The 10,566-nt window shown below is 32.5% G+C and overlaps 1 protein-coding gene across 1 annotated transcript; it reads left to right on the top strand.

The window, feature by feature from the left end:
- Positions 1-227: 227 nt before the first annotated feature.
- LOC143252422 (piwi-like protein Ago3) lies at positions 228-5,065 on the top strand. The gene is made up of 4 exons (XM_076504507.1): positions 228-415; positions 808-884; positions 1,954-2,131; positions 3,396-5,065. Exons 1-4 carry the CDS (start codon positions 284-286, stop codon positions 3,480-3,482), a joined length of 474 nt encoding a protein of 157 aa, XP_076360622.1. The 5' UTR covers positions 228-283; the 3' UTR covers positions 3,483-5,065.
- Positions 5,066-10,566: the final 5,501 nt, after the last annotated feature.

Genomic DNA, 10,566 nt, shown 5'->3' with positions numbered 1-10,566 from the left:
TTGAACATGTGTTCAATAGAATTGATAATTTTTGTTGAGAGAAGTTTAGCTTAGTTTGTGTGTGATACAAATGTTTGTAAGAAATTTTTTCACATAATTGAGGTGACAGAAATATTTAAGTGCTAGTTCTTTTTGAGATGTTTTGTGTATTACAAATTAGAGGGTATTTTATTGTGTAAGAGTTTGGATTCATAGTTTGATATCTATTTGTTTATCTGTTTAGGTGAACCATGATCTACCAAAAAAAATTTTCATTTTTCGAGACGGAGTTTCTCACAGCCAGATGAAGCACATTGCAGAATATGAAGTAGAACAAGTTTCTAGTTGTTTTCAACATTTTGGAGAATCATATGAACCTACTTTGTCTGTCCTTGTTGTCCAAAAACGTATCAACACAAGAATATTTCTCAGTTTGGTAAGTATGACTTGTTACCTTATAATCCTGGAAAATATTGTTTTAATATTAACCTGAAGATGACCTAAGAAGTTTGGAACATTGTTCTGTACATTGTTTTAATTAAAGTTTTAACATTCATGAGCCATCTTGAGAATACATTTTTATATTAATGTAATTTTGCCAGTTATTAATGTACTTTCACTTTTGATGTGTAGGTATGTAACTTTAGATTTGTTTTGTTAAAAGGTGCACATTATTTAAGACCATAAGAATGTGTTCAAATAGCTTCTATAAAGAAAATTGAAATAAAATACTGAAAATGAGAATCACAAGAATAATATTTAATTTTTTTTTTAAGTCTCAACTGATCCTTTGTTAGTAGTGGACTATTTTTATTATTTTCATGAAAGAATGGAAGAGGACACAAATCCTTAGACAACCCTCCTTCTGGTACTATCTTGGATCACACAGTAACTCAACAGAACTGGTAGGTGTTTTGAAGTTTTGTTCACTAGTCTAGTTAGACTATGTTTGTTTGAAACTAGATAAGATTGTGTTAGATCAGGTATGTTGGAGATATCATTAATTAATAAAATTGTTGGTTTTTTGTGCTAGTTTGTCTTGCATGTTAATAAGTAATGCTTTGATTTAATCTGTGACATGGTATAAAGACAACACTGATTCACAAGATGCTAGAAACCCATAAAGGTTTATAACTTTTTGTGGCATTTAGGGCCTGTGTTCTACAACAGTGTGTGAAAAGTTTTGATGAGTTCCTTTTTGGGTATTCAGGTAGTGGCTGTTTCTGTTAGGAAAACAAGAAAAAACCCTCTGTCCATCATCACTAGAATGAAAACAGTAAATCACTGGATCTAAGAACAACAGAAGAATACATGGAAAATCCACTGAAACAACAATGCACTCTTATTAGGTGACACATGAAAGCTACTTACTGAATTTTGTAACAACCAAAAGAACAATTATATAAAAATCATTACATCTCTACAGAATACACAACTGTACATTGTTAAATAATATTGAAAACAAATTTAAAATATTCTACAAAGAAGCATGTACACATGAAACTTTGTAGAATGGATGGCAATTGCCTGTTGTGGAGACACAAGTGTAGAGGAAGACGGAAGACTTTTGAAATGTTGTCCTCTACACTTGTGTCTCCACAACAGGTAGTTGCTGTCCATTCTACAAAGTTTCATCATGAATACTCTGCCTAAACAAATCCATCAAAGAAAGCATTAGGGTAGTTACATGAATATGAATGTTTATCAAGGGAAGACTGGTGGTGTTTCATGAGAAATTAAAAGAAGTATTTATGTTATATCATAATAACATTAATGTTAATTTTTGGAACCTCTCTTTTCTGTTGACTTTATTCATCTAACTACTTCCATTGAACCTTGGATTCTGAGGTATACTAAGTTTAGTACATCCTGTATTTTTCGTGTATGTAATTTTGATGCAGATATTTAGAATATAAGGTTACTGTGCTATTCCCACAGTGTTAAATTTAATGATACCACATTATTTTGTGACAGGTACGATTTCTTCTTGGTCTCTCAGCATGTTCGACAAGGCACTGTGACACCTACCCACTATGTCGTTATCTATGATTCGAGCAACATGAGGCCTGACTGGATGCAACGATTGACTTACAAGCTCACTCATCTGTATTATAACTGGCCTGGCACAATTCGAGTTCCAGCCCCATGCCAGGTGAGTGCACATCCAATTGTTTGTTTTCAAAACATGAAGCAATTTAATTTAGAATATACTGTTTACCAAATTTAATGTCTCAAGAGATGTATATTGTGTTTGTGTGTGTGTGCACAGCTTTCTAAAGTTTAATAGATTCAAACTTATGTAGTTTTTCTTCTATATGAATGTTCCAGTTTTGTTATTGTATTTGATATGCATGTGTAACTACTACTGTAGATCTCTTACTGCACTTTAGCCTGTTTAGACTGTCATCTTCTTTTGTTTTCTGTACATCTATTTTGCACATGGTTGGATAGAAGTGCAAACTTCTTTTGAAGAATAGGGAAACTGTTCCTAATGAGCTATTTTCTCCAAACATAATTTTTACCATTGTGAACAATAGTGTCCATTCCTGATAAAACTCTTTTCTCTGATGCATTATTTTCACCATTGTGAACAATATGGTGTCAATTCCTGGAAAGCTGTCTTTTCTGTGACACCATTTTACCATTATGAACTATAGGTTGTGCATTCTTGTTAAACATGTATACTGTGACACCATTTTTATCATTGTGAACACTAGGTTGTCCATTTGCAATAAGCTGTCTTCTCTGTGACACCATTTTTACCATTGTGAACACTGGGGTGTCTATTCCTGGTAAACTACTGTGACACTATTTTCACCATTGTGAACACTAGGGTGTCCATTCCTGGTGAGCTAGTATACTGTGACATCATTTTTAACATTGTGAAAACTATGGTGTCCGTGGTGCATTTTTTCTTAGGTGTAACCAATTTTCTGATTGCTCCTTTTGTGTGAGATGTATGTTTGTTGTATGTGTGTTGTGTTAGAATTATCTAATCACTGGCGGTGTTAAATTCAACTTGTACTTCTGTGTTGAAACCAGTGTAAGACTTTAAGTTAACTGTTTAAACTAAAGTGTGTGATCTCATATGATGAGTCATATGTTCAGGGCTTAAAATATCTTGAACTCAGTGGAAAAATAAAATGATTTGCAAATCAGGAGGTTATGTGTGAAGACTGTTTTACAAACTTGTGTTTTTATTTAAAGTGATTATAGCAGTTCTGAAATTTAATATCAACACTTCATTAACAAGGGCAGCTTACAACACAACAGTGTTTAAAACTGAAAAATTAGGCCCTCGATCACAAGTGTGGTATTGTGTTGTGCAAAGTTATTTGTTTTTTTGTCATTAAATATTCTATAGAACACTTGTAATAAATTGCCTTTAAAGTAATTGTTTTTTTTTCCTTTTCCAGTATGCTCATAAACTAGCGTGTTTGGTAGGTCAAAACCTTCATAAAGACCCAAGTGTAGAGCTCTCAGACAAACTTTTTTACTTGTGATGTTTGTGAAGATAACTGTTAGAAGAGACTACGGTTATCATTATTCTTCCATTTTGTAAATAAGTCAGTTGTAACATTTTTCTTTTTATATGAACAGATATCTAAAGAAGTGGTATCAGATACAATATTCATAATTTTCTGTCATACTTGTCATTTTACTGTCATCATACCATGAAGTTGTATATAACTACAAATATACAATTTTGAAGTATATACTAGTACACCAAATTGTTATAGCCCATACCTTAATACTATAGTTCATTTCATTTAAACATTAGATCTTGAACAGCTCACCACTTTACTTGGTGTTTAATTCATGTGATACCTCAGTTGGAAGTAAACATATTTTGAATAAATCTTTTAAGAAATGTTTAATACCAATGATAATTTTATACTAGAAAACAGTATGACAGACCAGAAGTTGAGGAGTACAAAATCTGGGTTTCATCTAATATTTGTCTGCATATAAAAAAAAGGCGAGAAATTGTGGTTATTTCTCTGAATATTCACTGTTAAGCTTGATTTATTAATACAAGTGTTTTTAAGTACAATATTCAACCAAAACATGATTATCTCTAACACTATTTTACCAACTACAGTATACAGCTGAAACATGATTATCCTGAACACTATTTTACCAACTACAGTATTCATTCCAAATATGGTTGCTATAAAGAGATTATTTCGGTGGCTAATGAACCATGAAGGATTGTAAGAAGTGATGGTTAAAAGTCTTTAAGTCAGCTAATGTGTTGTGTATAATATATATATCTGTCGAAACCTTAAACTATTAATTATACTTCATTAAATTAGGATTTAGTTAAAAATGTTAATATTTTAGAAAACTTTGTGAAGCACCTAAAATTGTACCAAAGGTTTTTATTTGTTTATATCACAGACTATAATAAAGGGGAATCCACTGCTTCAGCCTGTAGTAAAAACATAGATAAACTCACTTTTCTTTTATGGTATTGTGACAGTTAATTTTTATTTATTGGACTGAAAACTTTAATTGTCTGCTTAATTTTCTCTTTAGCTTGTACTTGATACAGGAAATATACAAAGATAGCCAGTCTTAGTAGATTAAAAATAGTTCTAGCATATTTTACTGTCTAAAATATTAGACTACAGATTGTCATAAAAGACTAGTGCTATACTGTGGTTTATAAATTTTAATGTTCTACAATTGTTTTGCTAATGTTTCATTCCCCATATGTTAATAAGTGTCTTTGGTACTGCAGTTTTAAGGTTGAGAAAGTAAAGGCAGTACTTCATTAGGAGATAAGGATAAGTGTTTTTTTTTTGGTCAGTAGAGAGATGTTTTCTTTTTATGCTCTGTCAACCTGGAACTGTTTTTTGTTTGTAATTTTTAGCTTAAAAACATTTTTCAACTGGTTCAATAGCCAATGTTGCTAGGTTTAGAAGATTAAACTGCAATAAATGGTCAGAAAAGTTATGAAGTGAGTCATACTAGGAATGTTTTGATACTTGGACTGTGTTTCCTGTGTTTTATAAAACTTTCAACTTGCAAAGAGCCACTTTCTTTTACTGAAAGAAATAAAACTTGTGAATGCAAACTACAGTTCAGAATGTTTGTGCTGTTAAATGTATCCAGTTGAATGGTTTGTCTGCTGAAAACCAGGTTTTCGATACCTGTTGTAGGGAGTGCAGAGATAGCCCATTGTGTAGCTATGTGCTTAATTCTAAAAAAATCCAAATACTAACTTAAAGATGTTAGATATTTAGATATTAACTCACTTGGAAAGATGTTAGATATTTAGATATTAACTCACTTGGAAATATGTAAGATATTTAGATATTAACTCACTTGGAAAGGTGTTAGATATTTAGATATTAACTCACTTGGAAAGGTGTTAGATATCTAAATATTGATTAATTCACTTGGAATGATGCTAGATATCTATATATATACATTAACACTCCTACGAAAAGACGTTTCTAGTCCTGATTTTTCCAAGCCCGTTCCCCTGGCTGTGGTTTCACTAGACAGTAGATAGGGACAGTGGGAATCTCGTTAATCCATTCATTAATGGATTTAAATGGCAATTTCATTTAAATACAAAATTATTAGCCTAATATTAATAACCTTTCAAGTTGCTCTAGGGCCTATTAGGCCCCACTTTTTGTAAGAGTGTTAACTCTATAAGATGTTAGATATTTAAATATTAATTTATGTAGAAAGATATTAGGTATCTAAATATTAATTTCCGTAGAAAGATATTAGGTATCTAAATATTATCCCCCCATTGACACGGGTATGTCTGCAGACTCGCGCTGCTAAAAATCAGGTTTCCGATACCTGTTGTGGGGAGTGCATTGTGTAGCTATGTGCTTAATTCTGAAAAAAACATTTAAATATTAACTCACTCAGAAAGATGTTAGATATCTAAATATTGGTTAACTCTGAAAGGTGTTAGGTATTTAAATATTTATTAATTCACTTGGAAAGATGGTAGGTATTTAAATATTTATTAATTCACTTGGAAAGATGGTAGGTATCTAAATATTAACTCTCTTGGAGAGATGTTAGGTATCTAAGTATTGATTAACTCACATAGGAAGATGGTAGCTACCTAAATATTGATTCCTTGTAAAAGTGAAGAAAAAAGATCATAGAAAGCAGGGGATGGAGAAGTTGCAGTTACCATGGTTAAGATGATTCTGTGTATGATATTAACTGCCTTTACAAAATTAAATCAGCATAATCACCACGATAAATTAATCCATTATGCCACACCATCCAGAATGAGATTGATTGGGCAGAATTTCAAATTTGAAGAAAATATGATTGCTCCAAACACTTCCAAATAACATGTTGCGGCTCCACATACTTCCATGAAAAAATTACTGCTTAAAAAATACGTTACTGCTCCAATCACTTTTAAAAAAAGCAGGTATTCATGCTATTAAACATCAAGACATACCAGTCAACTCGCCAGACAAAGTGCTTATGGACTTACGTTTTATGGAACTGTTGAAACAGGAGATGTTATTCAATTACAAACAAAAGTACCTCTTGTTAGTAACAGGAACAATCTACTAATTGGACTTTTAAAGGGTTAATTGTGTTTTACTCTGAGCTACTTATACTGCCCACAATTTGAAATGAGTGATGGTGTGATTAATTACTAAGTTTCGTGTAGAATATCCATGTTATGAAATATTAAACATCAACATTATTCATGTTTGTTAACATGTTGAACCACATTAAATGTTTGTCTGTCTGTCATTTCAAACATGAACATTGAACACTATCTGCGTGAGCGACTTTTCGAAAGAAGAGCAGGAAATGATTGAAGTGAACTGGAAACAAACGAACAAACATACAGATGGACACCACGATTCGCGATGTATGTAACATACTAGATGGAACGTGGAAAGCTTGTAGGGAAGGATGATGATCGGGGGACATGACAGTCTTACGACGAAAATTTTTGCAGTGGAAACTATGCTGCAGGACCTTTGCTTGTTTAGTTTAGAGTAAAACCACATTAAGCTATATGCTGTTTCCACCACAGGGAAACGAACTCCGGAGTTTGGACCATTGTCAACATAATAATTATAAATTGCTGTCGTTATGGTGTCTACGGATTAAAATTATGTGAGCATGTTGAAGCATATATATATATATATATATATATATATATATATATATATATATATATTTTAAAATAACTTATTAAGCATTGAGTTTATAAAAGAATTCAACACTTGTGAATTAAGGTCTTGTATTTAAAAGTTTTCAGCGTCAACCTGACGTTTTAATAAACAGTACCATGATGCCCAGAAAAAAAGTTTAAGCAAAGAATTAGTTAAAAAACGAGAAGTTAAAAATAAATTACTTGTTTCCTGCCACTTAATGTTAAAATAACACATTGAGACTCGAAATAGGCAACAAAAAATATTAGTTTAAACTAATCTAACCTTCATCAGGAAGCTAAAATAAAATATCCACCTTTCAGTACATCTGGGATCAATACGAATCCCGCATATATTTAATGGTCATAATATTGAAAAGTTAGCATACGGGCTTTTCACAGCATTGTGCAGAAAAACTATGAAAGACTGGGTACCATACGTATATAATATGTGATTTATTATTACAAAATATGAAATTTACTTTATCCATTTTCTCATATTCAGACAAAAAATTGTCATCATTGGCATATATTTGGATAATATAGGGCCACTTCTTCTGTAATTGACATCTCGCAATTAAAATTAATAAAATACTGAATGAAGAAACAGATTTCTCGAATATGTAACAAAAACAAATTTTATGAAAATGTGCTTTAGGCCCGAACGGACCTAAGGGGGTCGAACTACATCAAACTTTGTTTTAGAGCTAAAGTAATGCCAAATTTCGGACAATATATAAGCAAAACTTATTCTGAGTAAACATAAAGTCTTTCTTATATCTTTTACCAGTCATTTTACAAACACTCGTTACACCATACATTGGGTGTGGAGTGATCAGCCGCAGACATGGTTTCCTCATGCTGTATAGGTTTGATGGACTTTCCTGTCCACAATTTTTAAGCAAAGATAACATCATTTTTTTTTCGTTGTTGTTCACGTTGCTGGAACATCTTGACCAACATGCTGTCTTGTGTCCAGCAATCCTAGATCTATAAAGGCAGATTTGATGCATTTTTGCATTGCAAGGGGATTCTGGAGACGTCTCTGAAGTAGGTTGTAGCATTACTTCAGGAGAGATCTAAATACGTAATCATTATTAGTCACAATGGATAACCTCTGCGAGTCCATACATACAATGTATGATGAAGACACAGAACTCCAAATGTATTTATTACTTTTCATTCATAAAAATTCGATTGCAAAACATGGAAAGTTTTACTGTTTTTGTGTCACAGGATGATAATGTGACAATTACATAATATAACTGGTCAGTGAAAAAAATATTTATCGTCGGGGCCCATATGGACAGCAGGTGTACTGATGAAGGTACAAGCTAAAAAGAGAAAAGTACCCCATAATCACGTTTTTTTGTCACGTCATTTAAACTTTACTATTACTCCCGATATAACCAAATATACTGATTTCTTTATAAATTTTGAAAAATTACTAATTATTATTAAATTGTTAGCAATTTGGACCAGAAATGACATACCATTGATAAGTTTGTCAAATAAATATCAGGTATAGCATTATATGTATTCCAAGCAATCATGGCCTGTCCAACAATGAAACAGTTGTCTCTTACACTCAACAACGTTTAAGTGATGCAGTGCTATCAAATACTGACAAAGAAAACTGTGTTATCACTCTCAACAGATAAGACGACCTTGGTAAATTCCATATCTTAAACGAGTCTAGCATGTTTAAAGACTCCTGTCAGAACTAAATAATGTGAATACTATACATGATAAAGTATACAATTAGATTAGACCTGCTGGATCACATAGTAATATTAGGTACAGTGTGTTTAAACTACGTAAAACAGATGTCCAGTTAGATCCATTGTATCTAACATAGGAACACACACACTGATAAACAGCCTTGTCAATAATTCTGGGATTTATAACCACGCAGGCAAAGACTGTAAAGCCAAACAGTAAACATTTCAGAATAACATACTGGACGAGAGATGAATGGACACTAAGAGAAAAGGAAACATTCATAACGTGTAACCTATAACCCAACCTGAACAATGAACTATTTTCGTCACTACATTTCAGTCTATGATCAACTTAACGTGCCTGAGATGGACAAAAGGTGAATATCCAACAAAAGAACGTTAATGTGGACTGCAAGGTAGAAAAGAACAACAGCAACAAAATATCCGTTAGAATATGATTACATTATAATGTCGTAGAGAAGATGTGACATTATTATAATATAGCGTACTCAACCCTAGATATATATGTACGTTTAAATAAAATCAGCGGATAACATTTGATTTTTCACTACGCACATACATACGTATGTTCAATTTACGAAACCATCGAAAGCAAGATTAAATTTTTGATTAAAGAGATTTTATCGAAGTTTTAAAAGGTTTTAGAAGTAAGTGAAGAAATATCGAGAGGAGAAGAAAAACTTATTTTAAATTTACTGGAAAACACGAGGTGAATGCAACTTTAGGATGGGCAATAAATATTTGGTAAAAAAGTATCCTTGATCAGTGTCGATTGAACTGAAGGAAAGAAGTCCATCTAACAAAAGGCGTTTCTTAAATTAAGATGCTTTCATGTTCTTCCATAAAGGCAATGGAGAAAAGAACTAAAAATTTTTTCTGAAGTTGTTTGATGAAATTTTATTTTTTATGATTGTTTGGTCTTAATTTCGCTCAAAGTTACACGAGGACTACCTACGTTAATGGTCCCTAATCTAGCAGAGATTGTTTGTTTGTTTTTGAAAATCACGGAAAGATATACGAGAGCTATCTGCATCAACCATTCCTAATTTAGCAGTGTAAGACTAGAGGGAAGGCAGCTAGTCATCACCACACACCACCAACTCTGGGCTACCCTTTTACCAATGGCGAACATGTTTGGTGTGACAGGGATTTGAACCCGCGGATTATGAGTCGAGTGCCTTAACCATCTGGCTATGCAAGGCCAGATAATGTAAGTATAACGTTAGTACAGTGTTAGGTAATACTGAAACAATGGGTAAAATATGAAATATGCGTAACTCATAAAAAATTACATTGAAACTTATACGTGTAATTTAAAGTGGAAACTGTACGGCTTCAAAACAGTTTTAAATTGTGTAAACAGGAAGCATTATTTTTAGTTTGTTAACCTGAAGATGACCTAAGAATGTCGTAATGTTGTTTTAATACCCATACCAGTCGTCTTGAGAATACCCTTTTGTTTTTACTTGTTTATCATAATTCGAAATATTACATATCTATCTGTGTTCTTGTACATTAGGGATCCTAACAAACACACAGTTATACATAGGTCGATGTTTAAGGAATCCCGAATCATGTCTAAATATGCCGATAGGTGGTAATATTCGTAGAAAAAGTTGTTGTTTTGAATTATGCACAAAGCTACACAATGAGCGATCTGTGCTTTGCCCACCACGGGTATCG

This window comes from Tachypleus tridentatus, chromosome 6, assembly GCF_004210375.1.
Source record: "Tachypleus tridentatus isolate NWPU-2018 chromosome 6, ASM421037v1, whole genome shotgun sequence".
NCBI lineage: Eukaryota > Metazoa > Arthropoda > Merostomata > Xiphosura > Limulidae > Tachypleus > Tachypleus tridentatus.
This window is presented reverse-complemented; position numbering and strand designations above follow the sequence as displayed.

Excerpts from the sequence above, each read along its gene's own strand:
- LOC143252422 (XM_076504507.1), top strand. The coding sequence starts at position 284 with ATGAAGCACATTGCAGAATATGAAGTAGAACAAGTTTCTAGTTGTTTT. Across the intron at positions 885-1,953 it reads ACAGTAACTCAACAGAACTG|GTACGATTTCTTCTTGGTCT; the intron begins GTAGGTGTTTTG and ends ATTTTGTGACAG. Across the intron at positions 2,132-3,395 it reads GAGTTCCAGCCCCATGCCAG|TATGCTCATAAACTAGCGTG; the intron begins GTGAGTGCACAT and ends TTCCTTTTCCAG.